We start from the raw sequence: 27200 nt of genomic DNA, 5'->3' as shown, positions 1-27200 counted from the left end.
ATATGATTAGTAGGCAGAAACATTGTCTGCAAAGTAATCATTAACATCTACATGAAGTTCCAGGGCCAAAGGTAGAATTTTTTTGTTAAGAGCCATATTAAGCCTTTTTTATGACCAGCTAAAGAAAAAGTATTCTTTTGATGCTGGGAAACAAACTAAAATGTCATGGCCAAAGGTTGAATTTTTTCAAGTTAGGAAGTAGGTTAAGTTACAAATTCAACCTTTTTCATCTGTTAAAGTCATGCTGCTTCTGCCAATCAATTCTTTAGATGATGAGAAACAACTGTATGAAGTTTCATGAGTATCTAATGCAGTTTTGAAATGGTAACCAAGGTAGTGTTGAAGGTTAAAGTGTGACTCCTGATTACTGATGGACAGACTGATAATGGATGATTAAGACATATTAGGTAAGCTTTAAGTGTTAGTCATGACACAAAAACATAGTATTTTTGGTAAAAAAGAAAGATGGCATAAGCATCAATAGTGTTCAAAAAGTACTAAAACAAGTATAAGAAGTTTGAAAAGTAACAAGGAAAAGGGATTACATGGAGATAAAGGAAGACAAGCATAAGTAAATAAAAAGGTTATCTTTCATTCTACTTGTGATACAGTCTGAGACATACTGTTTGGAAAAAGAAAAAGGGTCTGTAAAAGAAGAATTGCTAACCATTAAAAAAAAAACTGTTGAGAAGGGTATGTTGAAAACCAGCAATGATGTTAAGAGAAAGGAGAGCAACTCTTAAGAACTTTGGAATTCCTAAAAGATGTAAGAAACTTGAGAAAAAGTGGGTGAGGGAAAAATAATTGAAAATACTTAAGCGAATAAGAATACATGTAACAATAACTAAGTCAGGGGGAAAGATAAAATAAATAGCATTTCTGTGTGGATCAGGTGTTTGCTTTGAAGAATGTATGTGAGAAATACTTAGAAAAGCAAATGGATTTGTATGTAGCATTTATGGATCTGGAGAAGGCATATGATAGAGTTGATAGAGATGCTCTGTGGAAGGTATTAAGAATATATGGTGTGGGAGGAAAGTTGTTAGAAGCAGTGAAAAGTTTTTATCGAGGATGTAAGGCATGTGTACGTGTAGGAAGAGAGGAAAGTGATTGGTTCTCAGTGAATGTAGGTTTGCGGCAGGGGTGTGTGGTGTCTCCATGGTTGTTTAATTTGTTTATGGATGGGGTTGTTAGGGAGGTAAATGCAAGAGTTTTGGAAAGAGGGGCAAGTATGAAGTCTGTTGGGGATGCGAGAGCTTGGGAAGTGAGTCAGTTGTTGTTCACTGATGATACAGCGCTGGTGGCTGATTCATGTGAGAAACTGCAGAAGCTGGTGACTGAGTTTGGTAAAGTGTGTGGAAGAAGAAAGTTAAGAGTAAATGTGAATAAGAGCAAGGTTATTAGGTACAGTAGGGTTGAGGGTCAAGTCAATTGGGAGGTGAGTTTGAATGGAGAAAAACTGGAGGAAGTGAAGTGTTTTAGATATCTGGGAGTGGATCTGGCAGCGGATGGAACCATGGAAGCGGAAGTGCATCATAGGGTGGGGGAGGGGGCGAAAATTCTGGGGGCCTTGAAGAATGTTTGGAAGTCGAGAACATTATCTCGGAAAGCAAAAATGGGTATGTTTGAAGGAATAGTGGTTCCAACAATGTTGTATGGTTGCGAGGTGTGGGCTATGGATAGAGTTGTGCGCAGGAGGATGGATGTGCTGGAAATGAGATGTTTGAGGACAATGTGTGGTGTGAGGTGGTTTGATCGAGTGAGTAACGTAAGGGTAAGAGAGATGTGTGGAAATAAAAAGAGCGTGGTTGAGAGAGCAGAAGAGGGTGTTTTGAAGTGGTTTGGGCACATGGAGAGGATGAGTGAGGAAAGATTGACCAAGAGGATATATGTGTCGGAGGTGGAGGGAACGAGGAGAAGAGGGAGACCAAATTGGAGGTGGAAAGATGGAGTGAAAAAGATTTTGTGTGATCGGGGCCTGAACATGCAGGAGGGTGAAAGGAGGGCAAGGAATAGAGTGAATTGGAGCGATGTGGTATACCGGGGTTGACGTGCTGTCAGTGGATTGAATCAAGGCATGTGAAGCATCTGGGGTAAACCATGGAAAGCTGTGTAGGTATGTATATTTGCGTGTGTGGACGTGTGTATGTACATGTGTATGGGGGGGGGGGGGGTTGGGCCATTTCTTTCGTCTGTTTCCTTGCGCTACCTTGCAAACGCGGGAGACAGCGACAAAGTATAATAAAAAATAAAAAAAAATTCTGTGAATGGGTTTTTGCCATTTATGGTGGGCACAGATTACAGTGCTCCATGGAAACGACCTGTCATGAAATGGAGTGGAAAGCCCCAGATTTCATAATGAAACATTTCCATATGCATCACAACAATTGTCTAACAGTGAGTTCCACTGTCAATACTTTGCAATGTTTCAATCAATCGTCAAAATTATATGAATTCAATCAATAATGAAAAATTTAAAATCTTATTTCCTCTACATAACTGGCCTTATCAATAATCAGAATAAATAATTACCTCCTGAGGGGTTGGTTGAGGTTCACTAGGGGTAGATTGTGGCTGGTCTGATGAATTGTGGCCTTCAATTACTTCCATCAAGTTGGATGGTATGTGTGCTCTCTGTAAAAATGAAGACAGTATTCATAAAGATAATATCTTTCATCTCTTTTCTTGCCCTACCTCGCTAATGCAGGAGACAGCGACAAAGTATAATCAAATAAATATCAAATAAAATATAATATCTAAACAGAACAAAGTAATATACAAAGACAGAAAATCCTCTAAACTGGTAACTTACAAGGACTGGCAACTTACAAGGACATCAATATACTGAATCTTCCCATGGTAAAATCAATTATCTTCTTCACACCATGAGGTCCATCAAGTTTCTAATAATTTCAATCATGAATATTTTATAACAATGCAATAATAACAGGTTCTGGTGCCCAAGATCAAGCCTTTATAACTGCATACATATTGCAATTGGGTGTTACCCAGCTCCAATTGCAAGTGATTACACCACAAATGAAAAGCCACCTTAGCAAGGCTGTATCACTAAGAGTACAGTCTTGTCAAAGAAATTCCAACTCCAAAGTCCACATTTTTCTGCTACCGAAGTAGCACAGCCTTGGGCTGCAGAAGGCTTTAGAAAGAGGTCTTTGGCATATTTGTATATAAGCAAATAAATAATGCAGGTAGCCATCTCTCACCCAAACAGAATCGCTTTAGACCCAATTACTACCCAACATTACGATACTGCATTAACACCAAGCACATGTTCAAGATAATTATGAAACGGAAAAAGAAAGACAAGGGAAGTATCTACAAATTTTTGAGAAAATGAAAAATTGTCTTTTGAAATGTGCCAAGTCACATTTATTAGGAGACATGAGAGGGTATAATGCTCCAAAGTTTCAACGTGTAGGGAAAGAAGCAGGTATCAAAATGGCCCATCCTTGAATTGCTGATGGCAATTCATTTATAAATTTAATCCCATGAGACTGTAGATGAAGTTTCTTACGCAGCTGAATAGAAACTGGGCAAAAAGTTGGTTCTGGTAGGGAGTTAACAAACATTTTGCTTATTTCTACGATCTGTTTGCGCTTGTATGGCCAACAGAAGACAATTCCTGCAGTGCTTATATGCTGAATGTGTTGGGACAAGCTGCTATAACAGGATGGGACTGTAAAGCAAGTGTCTCTAAGCCCTCTGTGCAAAATATATTCAATTCAAAGTCTTTAGTTATCTACCAATACAAAAAGAGTAAAATTTATCTAATGGAAAAGATTTATTTCAAGTATATGAAAAACAAAATAATTCAGTAATTGTAATCACTATTACCAAAAAGCCATTTAGTATATGTGAGGATATGCCATAATGATTTAGGATCTCTTGCCTGATTTTCAGTGAGAGTAGCTATATGAGAAATGAGTCTTGTATGGAGATCAGAGGCACTGGTGAAAACATCTGCAAGCTGTGTTGGAGGAAGCTGCAGCAACACTGTAAAACTCTGTGTTCCAGCACGTTGACAACATTTAATGAATCCTTCCCAAACTTTTCGCTGCTTCCACACCTGAGGATGAAAAGCAACTTCAAAGTAATGAAAGCATTTTTTCCCTTTAGCAGTGAGGTTCACTCAATACTGGCACATTTATACAACAAAAAAGAAAAAATATTAAGTAGATCAATAAAAAAATCCAAGAAAATGTCAAGTCCAAGTAAATAAGGTCCACTAGAACACTTTCCATCACCACCAAATCATGACTCTGCTGCCCAAAATAATGTCCTGGAAACATTACAGGCATTCTAAAGACTGAAAAAATCCAATAATGCCCACTGACCCCCAACCCACTTATACACATTTACTTATAGTGCATATACTTATCTATACACTTTTTTTAAAACTGGTATTTCCAAGCATCAATCCTTTTTCGGCACAAAACTTATTCAAAAGCTAACTAAACTCACTCTTGCACCAAAATCTCCCAGATGAACCCTTGCACCAAATTACAGACACATTCATTCAGCTCTTGAAGCATTCACCTCCTGGAGGTGGGAGGATGGAGCAAGAAAGATTTTGAGTGATTGGGGCCTGAACCTACAGGAGGGTGACAGGCATGCAAAGAATATAGTGAACTGGAATGACGTGGTATACTGGGGTCGACGTGCTGTCAATGGACTGAACCAGGGCATGTGAAACGTCTGAGGTAAACTAGGGAAAGGTCTGTGGGGCATGGATGAGGATAGGGAGCTGTGGTTTCAGTGCATTATACATGACAGCTAGAGACTGAGGGTGAATGAATGTGGCCTTTTTTGTCTGTTTGCCTGGCGCTACCTCGCTAAAGCTGGAGGCAGCGATCCTGTGTCCTCGTGGGGTGGGGTGGTGCTGGGAATGGATTGAAGGCAAGTATGTATGAATATGTACATGTGTATATATGTATATGTCTGTGTATGTATATGTATGTATATATGTTGATATGTATGTGTATATGTAAGTGTATGGGCGTTTATGTAAATATATGTGTATATGAGTGGACGGGTCATTCTTCATCTGTTTCCGGGTGCTACCTCGCTGACATGGGAAACAGCAATCAAGTATAATAATAGTAATGATAATAACAAATAACATGTGCATATACATGTGGACACCATCCATCTCTACAATTACACAAAACATTCAATACATCATAAGACCAACCTCCTCTACAATATTAAACGAACACCAGTTCAATATATCAAAAGATACCTCATGCCCAAGATGCAATTTCCATACTGGAGAAATAGAGAACTTACTCCTAAACTGTCCCACACTTGCCTCACACAGACATACACACATCACCACACTCCTCAATCTATAATCCTACCCACAAAAGACCTCTGAACATTTCGTATCACTGCAATTCCATCCATCCAGAAAGTTGATGTAAGTATTCTGTTTGAGAGAGCATTAGAGCAACAAAAGGCATCACCACTGGCTTTTATCTTTTTTTGAAAGGCCACAAGATCCAGATAAATGATGCCTAGCTCTGTCTGCTGAAGGTAAAGTTTATCCGACATTATCATTGATCAACTGCACATGTATATAAAACATTTGAAAAACCTTATTCATACCTCACAAAGCTCTCTTAACTAATAACTTAAAAGGAAAAATGTCTCAAGCAATTTTCATATACTACAGAGCCTACTCAACTTACTATACTTCATGAAAGATTAAAACATTCTGATTTTATTTAAAATGATTATGTAAAACCTGCAAGTCAATTCTATTGAAAACACTACAAGATGAACAAAAAATTCTATAACAATACAAACTACATCAAAAATATGCATTCTTCTTTTCAGAGCTAACCTGTCTTGAAATCAGTCGTTGTAAAATGTTCATTATGAAGCCCAGCAACTTAGGGTAATGTGTGAGTGTTTGAATGACAGTTCTCATAAATAATGTAGGCAAGCTTGGTTGTTCCATCAACTGCTGCAGAACAAAGGCCAGCACCTCAGCTGTGTAGATGCTTCGTTCAGCAAAACATAATCCAGTTGCTGCAAAAATAAATCTATTAAGCAACAGAAGGCTCATGTATACCAAAAAAGGCACCTTTTTTCCTACCCACTTCCTTTCACCACCCACTTACATCTATGAGAGTTAGGATATATCATGTTAATTAATTTCACATAATCTTTCTTAAACTATCTATGTACATATTTACATCTATCTACATATCATTATCCCTGGGGATAGGGGAGAAAGAATACTTCCCACGTATTCCCTGCGTGTTGTAGAAGGCGACTAAAAGGGAAGGGAGCGGGAAGCTGGAAATCCCCCCTCTTGTTTTTGATTTTCCAAAAGAAGGAACAGAGAAGGGGGCCAAGTGAGGATATTCCCTCAAAGGCTCAGTCCTCTGTTCTTAACGCTAACAAGGGAAATGGTGAACAGTATGAAAAATAATATCTATATATCATACCATATACATTACTCTGAACAAAAATGATAATGATGAAGGTTATATTCAACACTAACATCTCCAAAGTACTCATACATATCTACAATTCATAATATTTCTTAATATAAACTAAAGTCCATATGTCTTTCTAACTGTATATATTCAACAGGTTATTTCCTATGGAAATGGATGAAGGCAAAGAAGTATGAATATATACATGTGTATATATGTCTGTGTATGTATGCTGACATGTATACGTATGTATATGTGCATGTATGGGCGTTATGTATATATATAAGTGTATGTGAGTGGATGGGCCATTCTTCGTCATTTTCTTGGAGCTACCTCACTGACATGGGAAATGGCAATCAAGTATAATAAATAAATAGATAAGACATGTATTTTCTATGTCACTCCTTATTTGCAACTCCTCCCACTCATTACACTCAAGGGCTTTTTGGTCACCCACTCAAGTCCAAGCAAAATCAGCACTTCCTTTTTTTAGTTCATTGAACACTATTCCTTCCTTTTAAGCTTCATATTTCCTGACACTTGACTTTCCATAAACAAACGTCTTGACAATCTCTTCAGGCATTCATGACAAAAGCTATCAAAATATCAGTTCTCTTATGACAATAAACTTAACTTGTATACCAGTTCACCTCACTGAGGTACGTCTTCCTTATCTTCCAACTTCACTCTCTTACAAGGAAACTCCATGAGCATCATCTTAAGAAAATCAATTTAAAGGTCTTCTTATGACAAACCATCTTACTTTTCCAAACAGATGTTATACTTGCATGCAAAGAATGAGCTGGAACATTCCAACCAGTGCTGTGTGTATATCATAAAAACTGAAAGCTCATTCATTTACCTTTTACACTACCTTTGACTCAGTGCTTTAGGTGGTTTTTTTCATCAACTGTCCATCTTCTTTTACTCTATCAGTATACTATACCTAACTTTCAGCAATGATACTTCATAAATAATTCCAACATTCTTAACATTTCTCATATGCATTTAAGTATGAATCCTCAAAGCTTCCATGCACATTTACTGGCCCAAAATTGAAGTAAAAGAAAAAAAAAATTCAAGTTCTCATATGTATTAAGAGGATAAAAAACATGGAATGTAAAAGCTGTGCTAAGCTTTGCATGCACTGCAAAAACAAATATGGTGCAAAATCTACAATACCTTTAATTACAGTCTTAACATCACACTTGTCGCTATCAATAAGGTGAAGTGCCACCAACAAATCAACAGGGGTTAATGGAGATGCCCCTGTATCTAGTGTCACACCCCATAGTCTGTTGAAAACCTGTGAAATATTAAAAAAAGTAGAATCAATAACTATATAAGACCACAGAAAAATCAAAGTCCATACCTAATTAATTACATTCTGGTACAAAGACCATAAAGAACTAAATGTCCTCAAAAATCTTACCAATATCAGATCTGGACATGAAACACAATCCCTTAGTATCCTTTACATAATATTCATTCAAAAAATCTTTTTTTGTGTAACCTAGCTAACAACTCATTTCTTCCTTACTCCACTCCTTACCACTACTTATGGTGGTGATAAAACCCAAAATCTTATGATGTTATATTGTGTATAATAACTGAAAATGTGGACTAATCAGAGTTGAGGTCAAAGAGCATCAACAAACTTCAGGAGGAATAACAAGAATGTTTTGAAGTGGGGTGAATAGTGTGGGTAGGGCAAGAGAATCAATGGAGGCATCAGTGATGGAAGCAGATGGGGAAGCATAAGAGGAAGTGTGGGCAAATGGCTGGAGTGGACAGTAGTGCTATTGAATTTCTCATGACAGTTTTGATGACTCGTTAGTTACGATATCCAATGTATGTATGGCTCAAGCTGAGATGCATGAAGATTAGTGGAGGCTTGAGATAAAAAAGTAAAGAACAATAACAAGGAAGGACAGCTGGAAATAAAATGTGTGAGAACCAGATTTGGTGTGAAGGGGGATTGATTCAGAAATGACAAGGTGAGAAAGAGGTTTGGTAGTAAGAGTATATACCTACCTATATACATATGACAATATTTTGCCATGATGGCAAGGCTAGTGTGTGGCACTGTAATTGTTTGTTGAATGATAACTCTTCTCTCAACTGTTTCTTCTCTTCCTACCACTTGTTTTATTTAGCGTAAAAAGTTAACATTTTCAGCAGCTACTCCCCTGGCATAGTTGTCTATGCTCAGTTCATGCACTACAGTTTTCAACAAGAAGTTTAATCTTCTTTTGAATGTATCTGTAGTCACTCCATGTATATTTTGTAGTTCTGGCATCACATTAAGTAATTGCTCCAGCTTCCTTGGCAGGTAATTTTGAATATGTGTCTGAAACCTTTTTGGCAAATTTCCAATACTTACTTTCAACTTAAAGATACTGTGTATTTCTTACTGGATATGTTGGAAATGAGATGTCAGAGGATGAGATGTGGTGTTAAAGTGGGCTGATCCTGATGGAATGACTGTAAAAGTGAGGTGAAGTAGTAAATGCAGTCTGACTGAGGAAGGTATCCAGGTTGTAATGTTATTTGTAACAGAACTGCTTTATGAAGACTGAAGGAACACCCCATCTTTTACATTCCAAAATAAAATATAATATATCAAGGTAAATAAACATTATCCCTGGGGATTGAGGAGAAAGAATACTTCCCACGTATTCCCTGCGTGTCGAAGAAGGCGACTAAAAGGGGAGGGAGCAGGGGTCTGGAAATCCTCCCCTCTCATTTCTAATTTTCCAGAAGGAACAGAGAAGGGGGCCAAGTGAGGATTTCCCTCAAAGGCTCAGTCCTCTGTTCTTAAAGCTACCTCACTAACACGGGAAATGGCAAATAGTATGAAATAACATAACTAATGTTACTGTCATAAATTACATAAATAAACTTACCTCTTTCACAACATGTGGGTTCAGCTTAATGAGTTTGGGAAGGACAGCTATAACCTCTTTCTTACTAAGACCCGTCAATACAGGGATAAGAAACCGAACATCAGATACACGGCGATTGTACAGTTCACGAACTCGGCATACAAGGGCTTCACTTGGTGGGGCTAAAGGAGAAAAAATATTTAATCACAATCTCTAATTAATCACATACAATAATAAAATTCTCTTACCAACAACTGAAAAGTGGCAATCTATCTTGTAACACCTAATATCCTGTCCTGTGAATTCTGACAAAACAAATAAAGCATATTTCCCAAACAGCACATTTATGAAACTTCTCAGGACCATTCATACTATTATGTATTCTACCAAGTGCATAAAGATTTCTGCTCTGTTTTTTTACAAAGTACTGAAACTTTCCCATGTGTACATTCACTGATTTTACTTGTGTGCAAGCACCTTTCTTCTAGTGTTACTGCAGCTTCTTATCTTTTAAATGTCCTTGACACAGATATTCATATCTAAATCTTACCTACTTCCTTGTACAACTTTTTCCTTTGATTTTTTTCATTCAGAACACTACACTGAACACTAAGTCCAACTCTGAAGAAATGAACTTTAACAACTCAGCTCTATTAGCAACTGGTACAGAGGTGATATAACAAGTTAGCAAAGCAAGAGTTACAGAAATATCTCAAAATTCATAGAAATTCACTTGCCAAATCTTCAATAGCAAAATCTCTTCATTATGATTTACAATGAATATTCTTCTCTTGTTAAAATAAGTTTCAAGTACAGTAACCATTTCTCAAATTAGTACTCTAAGAGGCTGACTGTGTCCATCTTCACAACAAATTCATCACAAGACAACAACTGGGACATATACCATAATTTTTCAAAGACAATGTAATGATAATCAAATGACTGCATGATGACGTATGAAAAAACACCAACATATCAAAATTTATATTTCCGGCCTCTTCTTAACTATTAAGCAGATATTGTACCATCAGTAGCTTAAAGAGGTCTCTTCCAATGTCAGACAGGTGCAGGAAAAAATTCTGCTCTCCTCAGTACCCCTATAACCACCAATCCATTATCCTCATATGTCATGCCTACGATTACCCTATGGAAAGTACAAGAACTGTTGGATGACTGAAGTGATAAGAAGGCACACTCTTTATCATACAAGTCAGATGATGAGAAACATAACGAAGAATAAAAGTTGATATATGTAGAAATAAAATTGTCAAGAGTTATTTCTAAAGGATTAAGGAGGAGGGAAGCCAGCATGGGATCTCACCACTCTAATACTCAGCTTTTGTCTTGTTATGCAGAGCAGAAAATTACACCTAATTTTCAGGAATGCAGTCCTGAGGTGCATTGAAACACATGACAGTAAAGATCTAAAATATTCACATTCATATTTTGACTATAAAATTGTGTATCCTTAATGTGCAGAGTAATATTTCTTCATAGATTCCTATCATTCATCACAAATGCTGTGCCTGCATTAAAAATACAAGTATTTATTTATTCTATTCTATTATACTTTATCGCTGTCTCCCGCATCAGCGAGGTAGAGCAAGGAAACAGACGAAAGAATGGCCTAACCCACCCACATACACATGCATATACATATACGTCCACTCACGCACATATACATACCTATACAATGCAACGTATACATATACATATACATACACAAACATATACATATATAAACATGTACATAATTCATACTTGCTGCCTTTACTCATTTCTGTCGCCACCCCGCCACAGATGCAATGACACCCCCCTCCCCCCGTACATGTGCGAGACAGCGCTAGGAAAAGACAACAAAGGCCACATTCTTTCACACTCAGTCTCAGTATAATAATAAAGAAAAAAGTAGGTCCTTCATGTTCTTTTCTTTCATCTTGAGGCAAGGAGGGGTCACCCTGCCAGCCACTTCCCCTCCTCCAGCTCATTCTTAGCATATGTAGTTTAATACTTTTACATATTCTTATGTTTTCACCATCGACACAGTATGAAGCAAAGCTCAAAGGAAAAAGAAACAAGTCCTTCATGTCCCTCCCTCTTCTCTTTAGCTGCATGATATGACAGCCACACTCCCTCCCTCCACTTAATCAGCATTCCATTAGATCTACACAATAATAGTTATATTACTTTTGTGCACTCTGCAAACCAATCAATAAATTCATAAAAAAAAACTTTTATTCTATGTGTATGCACATGTTGATGGGATTTCTACACCTCAAGGGTTAATCAAAATGTACTTGGAGTACAAATGATTTTCTTTGGAGGTTCCAAAGTCAACATATTAAGTCAATTCCTATAAAAATATTATGGTGGATATATACTTTAAGGCCCTATCTTTTAAACCTGGAATTAATTCTGTATTCAATAATCAAAACAGGAAACCATAATTCATTATGTTTCCTAAAAACTAGATACTAATTCACCTTTTTCAGTGAGAATATGGATGATCCTGGTAATAAGTGTCTCGCCACCTTTTGGGCAAGTCTCCACTAGTTTCAGAAGCTGGGGTGAATCCATGCCCATATGTCGAATTGGGCCCTCCAACAACCTCAGTATCGAACGCTTAGCCTCATTGACTGTCTTCACATATACCTGTGCCAGGCTAACAATAAAAATCAAATATGCATGTATTAATGTCAATCAACATTTTTCAAGCTTAACTGCTTACCTTGCCAAAGTGACAGGAACAAATGAACAATAGCCTCATTTGCACACACCCAATATCTAGCTATCAAGTACAATGCACTGAAACAAAAGTCTATCATCCACATCCGAGCTCCACAATCTATTTCATAGTTTCCCTTGACCTCTCTTCCCCAGTGATAGCAGGTTGACTTCCATATACCAAGTTAATTCAATTCATTCCATGCCATGCATGTCTCTCACCCTTCTGGATGTTCAGGCCCCAATAACCCTAAAGACTCCTTCATTCAATTCTTCCCTCTCCTTCTCAGTCTCCCTCTTTCCCTTAATCCCTCCAATTTTGTGTTATAGATTTTCTCTCAGCCAAGTCTTTCTTTGCTCATCCTCTGGAAAAAATGTAGCATAAGCATACCCTGGGCAGCTTTCTGAATCACACTAACATGCCTCACCCTTACGCTGTCATTCCTTATACCACAAATTATCATCTTTGGGTCCCAGACTCATATCCATTTAACACTGTTGGGACCACTATACCTTCAAACATAATAGTCTTTGCCCTAACAGACACTAACTTCTATATGTTTCATAAAGCACACAAGACCTTAGCTCCCACTACCCTATGACACTTGTGCCCAATAGTGATATCAACTATCGATCCATTCATGGCACCTAAAGAATTCCACTATCTTCAGGTTCTCTAAATTCAAACTCTATGAAGGACCTAAAGGATTTTATGAATGGTTCATTTTTAGATACTGGATTAAAGAAATACTTGATGGTCACCAAAAAGACATGAATTTTGAGCAGGAAAATGAATGATCATCATGTGCTATACAGATATTAGAGAATATCTCTGACATACAGCCAAGTTAAATAGGACAGCAAAACTGTGTGAAGGATGCATGAGAATTTCAAATCTGAGATAAGGTAACATGCCCATAATATGGAAAACATAGCAGATCTGACCTTTTGAGCAGAGGAAATAGGGAAGTTAATGAGATACTGATAAGAATACTCATGATGACACATAAAGTAAAATGAAATAACAACGAGGTATAAATATACGGAAAGAACACGTGGGGAAACAGTGATCAAAAGACCGCATCTGAGAGAAGGGAATACAATCCTATGCAGAGAAACATGAGAAGCTGAAATAAAAGGATATACAAATACCTGGGACTTGTTTGCAAAAGTTGCAAATATGTTCAATGATTTTAGTGCAAAGAGGAGGTGTATAGTAACATTCATGATAAAAACCAATTTCATCTAATTTCTAAAAATACGAATAATCATGTCCCCATTTAAATATACAAACACACTAAAACTGATTACATTCTATAAACAGATAATGACATCAAACAGCATGTAACTGTCAAGTTCACACATCAAATTACATCAAACAAAAAACTTATGAACATTGTACAGTATAAATACAAATTTCATGTTTTCACAATGAATAAATTAAGCAAAAACTCACTCATGAATCATAGACTGATTGAGAGGTAGCAGGGCAAGATACAGGTACAAACATGCTTTCACTGTAGGTTCTGTCCATTCACTTGGCTGGGTAGGCCTACCCAGATTGTGTGTGCATAACGAGTCAGGGGGAGTTTCAAGTAACAGGTACTTAAGATATTTGGTAGCAACTTCAGTAACAATCTCACGAAGATTCTCTTGCTCACACAACTCAAGCAGTATCGGTGTCATTTGGTCCCTTACCTGTAAGATTGACAGTAACAGCTACCAATGACAGTATTAGATTGCAAATGATGATTATCAATTAATGAAATGAGGCAGAGCAAATCACATCTTAAAAAGTTAAGAAAATGCCAAAGAAGACTATGCTGCAAGGGTAGCGAAACTCTTTAACCCAACAATCCTAAAGCATCCTAAAGCGAAATCTTTGTACAGAGGCAAAAATCAATTCTGCATTTCACTGCCACATTAAGGAAGAGATGGGTCCTCAAACCTGGTATATATATTACTCATGCAGTTTTGGGAAGCAGATTTTGTGGGTTTTATAAGACAAAGTAAAGAATATCATGATGTCTAACAAGTTTATATCACTGTAGCTCCTAACAATTTCCACTTAGGAATTCAAATAATCTTAGGTAAAATTTCTTCATACTTAATGTCCTCTGTCTCTGTCTTATCTCCTATTCTCAAAACTTCTCAAGCATTCAAGCAAATTACTTACAGATTCATGATCATGAGTTGCCAGTAAAGAGAGGGTTCTAAGAGCTGGCTTAGCTGACAAAGGACGCCACTGAGCTGTGTCTTTAAGTATGCTGGCTATAACAAGAATGGAATCGCCACCTTGACTTCCCACTCGCACTAATGAAGTTATCAAATCTTCTGGCACGTATGGGCATTCCAGGAATAATCGAGATAAAAACCTGCAAAGAATTTTACGAATTCAATTACACCCCCCCAATTTTTTCACACTTATTCACCATTACCTGCAAAAGCATAGGGAAGGAGAAACTGAGTGAAAGTAATCTACAGAATCAGAGCTTATATGTGAGTATGAAGCATGTGGCACAATGATTGAGGGAAGTGGATTTATAAGAAAGAGTAATGACTGATGGAATGAAGAAGGTAAGTCAATACTGAAAAGCAAAAAGGGAGGTGTACAGATTATTCTGAAGACCTTTTGAATGTGTTTCATGACATGGTGCTGGAGGAATCATAAACACTGTCATTATAAACCATACAAACAACAAACAGAAGTATTAAACAATGTGCACAAGGTAATATAATGTCCATAAAATGCAGGAATCACTAAATCAAAAATATATTCAACATATTTCATGATATATCAGATAACCTACTCATCCCTCTCCTTGCTTGCATCCTTGGTTAAAACTTTCATCACAACACTGCTGAGGATTTCTGCATAACCCATTTCTTTCTTAGTTTCCTTTTTACAAGCTGTGGTGAATATTCTGTTGATTTGGGAGAAGTCATGATTTGTAGAATATTCTGAATAGAGCCAGGAGAAAAGGAAATCTGCATGGTTGTGCATGTCTTCTAGAATAAAGTCTTCCAACTCTGAAATTGAATAAATTCAAATTGATTGGCAAAATGAACATAGCAACCACAGAAATTCAACACCTATATTATCTTATGTAGTTTGATGCATGGTTGTTTCTTGTATAAACTAATGAGACACCAAACAAGGCAAGTAATTATAGCAGCATGAAAGTTAGGGATTTAATTGTATACAGAAAGTGCAACAATGACAGCTGAACCTGTAAAACTTGCAAGTAGTGCTGTAATGAAGGCCACCCCATAAATGAAACAAGATGGTAAAGGAAAAATGAAATTATACAGGATGAGTTAAATATTGATATATTACAGAGCTCGAATATATGTTATGTACACAGGCCAATGATGAGGTAAATTAAACAAATACATCAAAAAAATCATACATAAAGCAAGGGATTGGGTAAGAACAATGTGGTTTCCATTAAGGTAGACAGTAAGTGGATCAGGTATCTTTAAAACTGCAAAGGAAATAAGGTGAGAGTAGCCTGCATAGGGCATATACTTAATAATAGGGGTGAGAGAGATGCTTTATGGAAGGTGCTATGAATATTTGACGCAGCTGTATTAAATACCTCAAGAAGAGCATTACCAAAAAAATTAAGTCATATGTGAAGGCAAGAGGTAATGTGTTCTTGGATCTACATTAAGGATGTGTAATGCCACCATAGCTATTCAGTTTGTTTATGGATGGGTACTTACAGACCTATGAGAAATGTGTGTTTGACCGAGAAGGTAACGAAAGGGCAAGAGAAATCTGAAAATAGCACAGCCCTGAAAGTCCAGGAGCTCCTGAATAATTCCAGAACCTGAGGAGGTTTGATCAAGTAGGTAATGAAAGGGTAAGAGATGTGTAGTAATTAAAAAAGTACAGATGAGAGAGTGGAAGAGGGGTGCAGTGAAATAGTCTAGACATACACAGAGAATGAGTGAGCTAAGGTTGACCAAGATGTATGTGTCAGAATTGAAGGGAACAAGGAGAACAGGGAGACCAAATTGGAGATGGAAGGATGGAGTGAAAAAGATTTTGACTGATCAGGGCCTGTACATGCAGGAGGGTGAAAGGCATGCATGAGACATAGTGAATTAGAAAAATGTGGTATACTGAGGTTGACATGCTGTCAGTGGACTGAACCAGGGCTTGTGAAGCGTTCTGGGTAAACCATGGAAGGGTATGTGGGAACTGGTTGTAAATAGAAAGCTGTGGTTTCTGTGCATTACACATAACAGCTAGAGAATGAAAGTGAGCTGATGTGGCCTATTTTTGTTTGTTCTTGGCACCATCTAAGAGAGTCGATGGGTCTTTCTTCATCTGTTTCCTAGCGCTACCTCACTAGCATGGGAAATGATGATCAAGTATAATAAATATATAAATAAATGTGTAGATATACATATATAGAGCACATAATGCCCTCCAACAACAAAGATCTGAACCTCATACCATTGCATGTAGCTGGGTACACACAGCCAAGTGGTAAGCATACCCACACACCATGCAAATGGTATGAGGTTCACATGCTTGCTGTTGGAGGGTATAATGTGTTCCAGAAAAATGCACATTCATATGCACTATATTTGTGTTGTATACATAAGTTGATAAAACCCCCTATCCAGTCAAGCCCCATCAACTGAACAAAAGGTAAGTCTTAAGAAAATCCTTGTTATACATAACAGAAAATTTAACACAATATAATTTTACCTTCACATTCTTGAGAGGATATACATCCTGAAAGCATGGTAAGGATCCTTGTACGGTGCTGTGATGCACTGCCAAACAGCATCATCTTACTACATCGCAGGAGTCGCAAAAGAAGTAATAATTGCATTTTGCTATTTGCTGCTGTTGACAATGATTTGGTGACCTCCCCTAACTTCATGGTTTTTACCTTATGTCTCATAGTTCGACCAACTACTCCCGCAGGGACAAGCACAGGTCCTGACTGAAGAAGACCTGAGATTTAATTTCATGAAAAAAATCTTGATATTATATTAGACAATGCCATACATATTCTCATTAAAATATAATTAGAAAAAAGTTAGATACAACAGAATGACAGGACTACTTACTGAAAGAATCACTATTTCATATTTATCTATATCTCACAAGCAACTGTGCTTCATTAGAATTACGAGTCATACTTAACTTATTTTCACATCAAACACTTCACTCATAGTAACAAAACCTTAACAAGTCCAATCCTTGAGTGAAAAATAAAAAAGGGAAAAAGAAACAAAAAAAAAGGGAAAAGATGAGTGTGAAAGTTTTTCAGGAGGTGGAGTGCTGTTTATTAATTCTAAAATAGGGTAGGTCACAAATGTCAGGAATGACAGATGGTACAGAATTCTAATGTTTAGCAGTACAGGAATACAGATACTAAAATGATGTGCTACGGTATGATGAGTCACAGAAGTCAAGAATCTAGGCTGTGGTATGTGATATGACTAGGTGTAATAAAGAAAGTAACAAAGGGGATGTATGAGAGATCTGGTAAGGTAGAGTGGGTGAAACATAATACTCTAAGGTGGTTTGGGCATGAGGAAAGAATGTAAGACAGGGTTTACAGGGAGAGTGTATGATAATATGAGTAAGGGAACTGGTGAGAGGATGACCACCCGTGACATAAGGAAATAAAATGGAACAACATGAAATGGTGTATGCAAAGGAAGCATATAAGGACAAGGATAAGTGGAGACTCTTTTGCCATTGGCCACCCCCTTAATGAGAGTTCCCAGAGGGAACAGGCATCAGAGATATAGATATGGATAGACAGAAAGATAGAGATAGAAAGAAAAATGAGAGTAATCACATAAGTCTGACTACAATCTAATGCCATCTACAAAACCTTGTAACCAGAAAACGATCTTGGAATAAGTACACAACTGTGCACAAATGTATGATTTCATTCTCAACCTAGAGCTACTGGGTAATCTCACAATTCTTGATAAGAGCATTACATGATTTTGTAAATCTAATGATTAGAAACAAGTTCAGCAAATGCACTGACAGACATGTGGACATGTTATATGGTTTTGCCTTAAAAAATGCAAAAACAAATGAATAATCTAAGCAAAGTTTCTACCTACCTATAAGATTAAATCAGAGTACATCTGAATGCCCAGGATCCACAGAAAGACAACAGGGAATTCATACATCACATTACTAAAGGACTGAGGAGTAATGACTACATTTCCAAATGAAATGTGAAGAAAATATGAACCAATTTTGCTTCTATATTAGATTTCTCTCCTTTTTTTTTTATCTTAACCAATAACAATGACAAGGAAACATAGGAGAAACAAGTGACCATTTTTGGCACATATAAAAAAATCAATTCTTGCATTTGTCAAAACATGAAAGAGGCCTACTCTGAAAGAAATGTTGACAGTCACCTGTAATGTATCCTCCTGCAACTGCACTTGTCCACCCACCAAACGTGAAATCTTGCTTTCTTCATCACTGTCATATCCACTCTTCACCTGAAAAAATTAACAGCAACTATAAAAGTCATTAGTGCTTAAAAGAAAAACTATTAAATTAGGGAAGCAGAGGTTATCTGAGGCTAGCTTGGATGTTTGTAACATGAATAAATTTTCAGTGACTGAGTGAAAGTCCTTCTGATAATTCTAACACGTTCTAAGTATTTATGTCAACGAACAAATACTAAGGCTAAAGGTAACTCAAAGAGATCCTCAGCGAGTTCTACATCTTGCATCATCGTTTCCTATTCTCATTATAACTTTAAAATCTAACTTACTCAAACTTAAAAAGCTCAAATCCATGGGCTTATCCTAAGTTTAACTTAATATTTAAGAAACCTGAACAGAGTTTGGATAAGCAAGATATCTTTTCAGGTAAAACTAACATAGAGAAGGACAAAAACAGCCACCAAAGAGCAGTTAAATAAATAGCAATATACTTTCTTTCAGGTTAGGGTAAGGCTTAACACAACTAGCACTAAATAATGCTGAACCTAACATGACCTAATGTAATCTAACTTATCTTACCTGATCCACTAAGTCAATAACTATTTTGTAGCTATTCAGTGCCATTCGTTATTCAGTACTATTCCATGTTAAGACTTACTGAATTTTTTTCTGCAGACCTTTTCATGTGGCAATATGACTTAAGCCATACATACAATATTCCTTTGTGACTCACCCATATCACACATACCACATCAGTTCTTGTCATCGAACAATCATGGGCAGATAACTGCTGTCTTACTTTGACTGTGCCTAGTATTTGGTAATTCTTTGGATACGATGCTACCTTCTCCCAATCTCAGTATCCTAAGCACAACAATAAGGAGGGATGAAGTGAAAAGTTGGCGAAAGAGTAAAGCTCCTAAAACAGATTGAGAATACTGAAGCTATCAAGGGATGAGAGGCTGGTAGAACATTCTGCAATGTGAAGGAGTTTGTAAATAATTAGAATATTCTGTTAAATGAGAGTGTATATTAGTAAGAACATTCATCTATGTGAGGGAGTTTGTTTGTAAGTAGAACATTCTGCTGTGAGTGAGCCTGATGGTAAGTAAAGTATTCAGCAGTGTAACACTGTAAACAGTAATCCTATTGTATGGACAGAAATACTTACATATTTCTTTTATAACTCACTGGCTTTTTCTCCTTCATGAGGTAGCACCAGGTAAAGATGTATGAGGACCTCATTTACATGCATCCATTCTCTAATTGTCATGTGTAATGTACTACTAAAACCAGAGCCTATCACTCACAACCAAGTCCTACAGTTTACTTCACTATTTCAAACCTTATGGTTAGGCTCATTAACAACATATCATTCCTCCTCCAAGTATCAAATCACTCCAATCAATTCTTTCAAAAGCATGCCTCTAACCTTCCTGAATGTTCAAGCCCAATCAACCTAAATCCTCCTTTACTCAACCCTTCCATCTCCTTTCTGGCCTTACCCTCTTTTTTGCATCCTCCAATTCCAACACTTCACTCAACCTCTGGAGCATACTTTGGTAAATCTTTTAAAAGTATCATTGGTATTCTCATGTCTGATATGCAATAGGGACTAACCTGGATGGTGAACCTAATGTGATACATGAACAGAAGTTGAACATGTAGAAGGTTGTATTGTTGACTCAAAAAAGGAAATGATCCATAACTAAGTTGTAGTGTAGTCTTAAGAGGAGAAACCATTTATAAAAACAATACCATCCTTACCAACATTTATCTATACCTGAGCAGGTACAGCTGGCCGAAGCCTTATTTCATCTTTCAATTTATTTGCTACCTATCTACTCTGTACAAAGTGTTAAGCTACATAAACTTTTATTTTCACAGGAAATCTACATAACTTTGCAGATGTAAGGATCACTACAGAATTTACATCCTTAATACTTATCAAGAATTCAAATACCTCTTCTTCCTTAGTCTGCTCTACCCCAGGGCCTACACCTGCACGTGTCAGCTGAGATGCTAATAGTCGCGCAACGTGCTGGATTTGTGTTGGTGTCCCAGCTGCTGTGATGGGGCTGTACCCTGCACTAAACAGAGGAGGCATCTCATCAGGAAGATTCAGCTGAAAGAAAAAATATACACTTTCCCCACATTGCCTTATTCTCCTTGCAAAGATTTCTCAGTGCATCTAGTAGCATTCCTACTACACATAATCATACTGCCAATATTACTGTCAACCCAATCATAAGGTCTATAGAATCCACATCCAAATTCCTTTCTTTCTCCAAGCACTTCTCACACAAACTCTCACAGAAAACACCTTAACCACACATCCCCTATCACTCATGTACCCACCATACACCTTACCATGTATGCTCACAAACTTACATCTTAGTTAAGCATAACTGTAAGAGAGCTGAGTGTTTGCATGCACTCGACCTATTCCCTGTAAATTAAAGACAATCAAATGACCAAGAACACTCATAAATCATATCCTGAATAATCATGACAGCTAAAAAACGTGCTAAAAGGACAAAGATTTCCTGAGTACCATTCTTGACTGCAGCTGCAACAATGTCTGAAAAATGGAACTCTACAGACATATCAACTTTCATCAGTTAAGCATAAAAGTAAGTCAAAGATATCTTCTTTTGGATGTCTGTGCAGTTCTCAGGAAGACACATCTAAATATCTTATTACTTATATTACATTCAGTATCTGAAAAATGACCAAAACACAAAATTATAATAATCATGAATGTGTAGAAAAGCTTAAAGCTTTATGTCTTTTCCACCTCAAGGAAGCAAACGAAATATTATCCAGGAATAGCAAATAGAAAAATTATGCAATTCAGAATACATTACAGAACTGAAATACATTCCATTTAATCACCTTCATCATATACACAGTTTTCAATTAAGTTTGCACAGCATTTTTTTCAGAAGCAAAGGTATCTCATAGTCCTATGTGAATATTCTGATACACAGACCACAATGATAGCCTATCAGTTTTGCAAACTTCTCCAAATTTAGAAAATCACAAACAACAAAATACTAACCATAGTGAACATTACTAAAGTGGCTACTGTTTCTGGAGTTAGCTTTTCCACCAACCATCGTTGAGTAATGTCCACTGCAGAGTTCTTCTCAACAACTTCCTCAGTCTTGCCTTTTTCCTCCTTATCTATCCTAGGTTTTTTGACAGATTCAGTCACTTCTTCACCTGTTTTATCCCTTCTCACTCTCTTCCGAATCATATCTTTAGATGGCATTGATTTGTTAACCTGTAAATGTAAAAAAGATACAAAATTACTTAAAAATTTGTTTTTTGTAGTCTGTAATATGATATCACGTTTTCCATAAAAGCTATATCTTCAAATGTGCTGCTTATCTAACATCAACTGAGTCTATGCACTTATCTATAGCTGGAAAAACCTTCCTACGAAATAGGTTATTTAATCTTTAACTATTTCTGTTACAGCAGGGGCCAGTGAAATGTAAGACGGGCAACCCCAGCTAAGAACATGAACATTTCTACATTTTGTCAGCCTACAGTTTTGGGGTCTTATATTTTCCATACAATGCCTGGCTTTTATGAACTCTGTCATAGTGGATTAATCAGAGTGTTCTATAAGTATCATCCTTTAGTGAACCTGAGCAACTAAGTATCTATGGGCTAAAACTATGTCAGCTTGTCAGAGTAATAAAAAATTTTGGCTTCTCAAAACCTAATACCCTTGCTTACATCTATGGTATCTTCACAATGCACCCCTCCTTCACTTCTGTTCCTTTATTGATTAACTCCATTACGAAATGAAAAAAAAATCCAAGAATGATGAGATCTGGCAGCATTTAAAAGTTGAATTGTGCACACTTCATATATCAACAAGTACTTGCCTCAGCTGCAGTTATTCCCAGATCATTGAGGACTGTGGTGATGTTTTCATGATAGTCATACGATGCTGGGTGCTTTAACAAGTTTAGCATCTGTATCTTCAAGTGTTTCCTGACACTGTTCACTTGCGACTTCGTTAGTGTTGGTGGAAGATTGGCTGGAAAGGAAATAAATTCTTTTTAACACAAAAAATGGAGACATTAACATAAGGAGAAATAATTTTTTCTCTCTCTGGTGCTTCTACACTCTGGCTACATTCATACTGCTCTGGATTATTCCCTGACAACTGGAATTTACCAAATTCTCCATGTTGAACGTATATTTTGTACTGTTCATTTCCTACTTTAATTGGCCCTCTATTTGCACCTTTTTACACATGCTCATTGTTTAGTGCAAAAATTAACTTTATTAATGGAAAAGCCAAACCAACATGAAGAATATGTCTATCTATAACAAGCAGTTTAAAATTTCTATGTGTAAATTTCTGAAAAGAATAGAGTCTGAATACTAATCTTGCACTTCAATACAGATTAATTTGGGTTTTACGATGATCAGGATTCAGATATTGTCAAAATCATCTAATCAAATAAATAATTCCACTTATCCAAACCTATGTCTTTTTCTACCTCACTGATTTTCCCACCTTAGCTTGACACCATCAGGAATAAAGAGCAATGGCCTCATTGGTACACATTCATTCTCTAGCATCATGGATAATGTATCAAAATCAGAGCATACATCCACAGCCAAGCCCTTTAGACTACTCAGTGTTTACCTTTACTGAATCATATGCTCTAATTCAGCCTAATGACATCATACTGCCCCCTATGTACAACACTGATCCAATTCATTCTATCTCATGCATGTCTCCTGCCTTCCTTAATGTGCATTCCCTGATACCTCAAAGCCTCTTTCACTCCATTCTACCAACATGAACAATGAGCTATTGTAAAATGCTTAGGCAGGTAGTAGTTGATAGGCAGCCAACAACAAGGGAGGTATTTTACAAGTACTACCTGCCTAGGTATCGAGAGGGTTAGTGACATCTGTTTCGTGAGCCAGTACTTCAGCGGCTGACAAGTTGCACTCCTCTGACTCAGGTAGCTGTCTCTTCTTTCATCCCAACACATGGGCTACCGGCATTCCATCCATAAATGTACAATCTCTCCTTGTCATACATAACAAGTGACAACACATAACTTACACAGATCATTCTTCATAACTCTAGATTTTCCTGTGGTGAGCACTATGTGCTAGCCCTGCCTTTTGGTAAAATGGCAGGAGCAGTAGATACAAGAAGTAGGAAGGAACATTTAGGCAGGAGCATTAGGTAGAAAATTTAGGTAGAACAAGTTGTATGGGGCATTAGATAGTAGTAGTCAGTAAGAACAGTAGGTAGGAGCCTAAGCAAACACTGCACTAAAGTTGCCCTCTGCCAGTGGCCTGTAAAGGGTAAGGCACTAAAGGTTAAGAAGCAGCAATGAAGTTCACTAGTTATGGAGACTCTACTGCTGTGGCCATCCCTCTGAGGGAGTTCCAAGAGGAATGGGCATCAGAGATATAGATAGATAGATAGATAGATAGAGAAGAAAAAGAATTTCATAAAAACTAACCATGGAGAATCTCTAAGGCATTGATAATCTTGCCAAGGAACTGTGGCCGTGCTCTTGCAATAATAGTAAGGGAGGACATGCAGGTCATTAAGTTCACTGAACTGATGTGAATAGACCCTTGGAAGGCTAACAACTTGTTCAGCACCATTCTGCAAAATATAATACAGTGTTGTTAGTTCATAGTACAATACAGGAAAAAGCTGTTATTTCATATATGGATAACATATAACTGACATCAATACTAAAGGCAGTAACAGTAACAGCTCACACACTGTATCCTCGTTTACATCATTCATCTCCATTAAATATGCTGTGATGGAATTACTCATTCTTTAACAGCATGTAAACTTCCAAAACTGTCAAAACATCCAACAAGTTGGGCTCCCTAAACCCTTTCCTTCAAAACAAATGAAGGGTAACAGCCTACAGAAGTGAAAGAGATCATACACAAAACACATGTAACCCACATCCTTCCTTGCTGCACCAAAAAACTGGCAATCAGTAATTGTATGACCTCTAGTACTCCCTTTAAAAAGGGGCTGAATGAAATGATCCAATTAAGAAATGAGAGTAACCCAAGTTTTCTTTCTACTGCTACCTTCAACACTACTTACGTTAACATTTCTGTGCACATATTCTTACCTTGCTTCTTCCTCTAATTTTCTGGGTCGTGCAACTTTAAGCGTTAAAGGAACTTGATCCAGGTTGAACTCTCCATCGCGTGTTACAGAGTCAGACTCTGTGTAGGTCTGCAGTAGTACCAATGCCTCTAGAAACTTGATAGCTTGTGTTCTCACTCTAAAATAAAAATGTATGTATGACTCATGGTGAGGTGCCTGAGGATTGGCGGAATGCGTGCATAGTGCCATTGTACAAAGGCAAAGGGGATAAGAGTGAGTGCTCAAATTACAGAGGTATAAGTTTGTTGAGTATTCCTGGTAAATTATATGGGAGGGTATTGATTGAGAGGGTGAAGGCATGTACAGAGCATCAGATTGGGGAAGAGCAGTGCGGTTTCAGAAGTGGTAGAGGATGTGTGGATCAGGTGTTTGCTTTGAAGAATGTATGTGAGAAATACTTAGAAAAGCAAATGGATTTGTATGTAGCATTTATGGATCTGGAGAAGGCATATGATAGAGTTGATAGAGATGCTCTGTGGAAGGTATTAAGAATATATGGTGTGGGAGGCAAGTTGTTAGAAGCAGTGAAAAGTTTTTATCGAGGATGTAAGGCATGTGTACGTGTAGGAAGAGAGGAAAGTGATTGGTTCTCAGTGAATGTAGGTTTGCGGCAGGGGTGTGTGATGTCTCCATGGTTGTTTAATTTGTTTATGGATGGGGTTGTAAAGGAGGTAAATGCAAGAGTCCTGGAAAGAGGGGCAAGTATGAAGTCTGTTGGGGATGAGAGAGCTTGGGAAGTGAGTCAATTGTTGTTCGCTGATGATACAGCGCTGGTGGCTGATTCATGTGAGAAACTGCAGAAGCTGGTGACTGAGTTTGGTAAAGTGTGTGGAAGAAGAAAGTTGAGAGTAAATGTGAATAAGAGCAAGGTTATTAGGTACAGTAGGGGTGAGGGTCAAGTCAATTGGGAGGTGAGTTTGAATGGAGAAAAACTGGAGGAAGTGAAGTGTTTTAGATATCTGGGAGTGGACCTGTCAGCGGATGGAACCATGGAAGCGGAAGTGGATCATAGGGTGGGGGAGGGGGCGAAAATTTTGGGAGCCTTGAAAAATGTGTGGAAGTCGAGAACATTATCTCGGAAAGCTAAAATGGGTATGTTTGAGGGAATAGTGGTTCCAACAATGCTGTATGGTTGCGAGGCGTGGGCTATGGATAGAGATGTGCGCAGGAGGATGGATGTGCTGGAAATGAGATGTTTGAGGACAATGTGTGGTGTGAGGTGGTTTGATCGAGTAAGTAACGTAAGGGTAAGAGAGATGTGTGGAAATAAAAAGAGCGTGGTTGAGAGAGCAGAAGAGGGTGTTTTGAAATGGTTTGGGCACATGGAGAGAATGAGTGAGGAGAGATTGACCAAGAGGATATATGTGTCGGAGGTGGAGGGAACGAGGAGAAGAGGGAGACCAAATTGGAGGTGGAAAGATGGAGTGAAAAAGATTTTGTGTGATCGGGGCCTGAACATGCAGGAGGGTGAAAGGAGGGCAAGGAATAGAGTGAATTGGAGTCATGTGGTATACAGGGGTTGACGTGCTGTCAGTGGATTGAAGCAAGGCATGTGAAGCGTCTGGGGTAAACCATGGAAAGCTGTATAGGTATGTATATTTGTGTGTGTGGACGTGTGTATGTACATGTGTATGGGGGGGGGGGGGTTGGGCCATTTCTTTCGTCTGTTTCCTTGCGCTACCTCGCAAACGCGGGAGACAGCGATAAAAAAAAAAAAAAAAAAAAAAAAAAAAAAAAAAAAAAAAACATTTTCCCTTAATAAGAATTGAAAAACATCTTCTTCTTATAATGTAAATGGCTCCATGCAGTCTCTATATTCTAGAAAATACACAAATAAAGATAATTCCAGAATATGAGTTAAAAGATAAAGATAGTTCCAGAATATGTGCTAAAAGATCAAGTAAATTGAAGGTGAAAAGAAGTGTTAGTATCCAGAGATGGTGATACCATCAATGCACGGGTTAAAAATCTATATGGCAGACTGTGCATCACATTACATACCTATGCCACTGAAACCTGGCAGTGGCAAATTTCAATTTTAAGTTGACAAGTGCTCAAAGCTAATTAACAGCAATATGAACAAAATTATACCTGCTGTTCAAGACCACTGTACTACAATCATCGTAAGTGCCTGCTTAACAATGAGCTCAAACAGTGACAATTCACACTTGCAAAAATCTAGAATCAGAATACAATTGAGAATACATTAAAGGCCACTGCACCCCTCTGCCAGTGGCCAGTTAAGTGTAAGGCAGTGAAGGCTAAGAAGCAGCACTGGAGTTCACTAGTTAAGGAGAGACTATCATCTTAGCAAACCCATTGAGGGAGTTCCAGGTGGAAAGAGGCATCAGACATATAGATAGAATAGATGGACAGGACATCATAAACAAAAGATTTCAGCAAAACTACTTGACAGTAACACATGAAACAAAGGTTCATTCTCAATCTTTGACAAATTCTTACCCAACTTACAAGTACACAAAAATA

The 27200-nt window shown here is 37.5% G+C and overlaps 1 protein-coding gene across 2 annotated transcripts in view; it reads right to left on the bottom strand.

Moving 5' to 3' along the window:
* The window catches only part of Sym (symplekin scaffold protein), a 175086-nt gene that overhangs the window by 3001 nt on the left and 144885 nt on the right, over positions 1-27200 (bottom strand). For both annotated transcript variants that reach the window (XM_071668629.1, XM_071668628.1), the window contains exons 4-19: positions 24676-24831; positions 24034-24182; positions 22423-22577; positions 21585-21809; positions 20487-20648; positions 18488-18574; positions 16797-17037; positions 14884-15103; positions 14250-14448; positions 13530-13771; positions 11833-12011; positions 9371-9531; positions 7647-7770; positions 5864-6051; positions 3911-4087; positions 2533-2634 (exon numbers count right to left, since the gene is read on the bottom strand). In XM_071668629.1, the coding sequence (XP_071524730.1) occupies positions 2533-2634; positions 3911-4087; positions 5864-6051; positions 7647-7770; positions 9371-9531; positions 11833-12011; positions 13530-13771; positions 14250-14448; positions 14884-15103; positions 16797-17037; positions 18488-18574; positions 20487-20648; positions 21585-21809; positions 22423-22577; positions 24034-24182; positions 24676-24831 (2767 nt within the window). The remainder of the gene's footprint in view (positions 1-2532; positions 2635-3910; positions 4088-5863; positions 6052-7646; positions 7771-9370; positions 9532-11832; positions 12012-13529; positions 13772-14249; positions 14449-14883; positions 15104-16796; positions 17038-18487; positions 18575-20486; positions 20649-21584; positions 21810-22422; positions 22578-24033; positions 24183-24675; positions 24832-27200) is intronic.

Source organism: Panulirus ornatus, chromosome 13 (assembly GCF_036320965.1).
Source record: "Panulirus ornatus isolate Po-2019 chromosome 13, ASM3632096v1, whole genome shotgun sequence".
NCBI lineage: Eukaryota > Metazoa > Arthropoda > Malacostraca > Decapoda > Palinuridae > Panulirus > Panulirus ornatus.
Note: the sequence above shows the minus strand (reverse complement) of the source record. Positions and strands in the feature narration are given on the sequence as shown.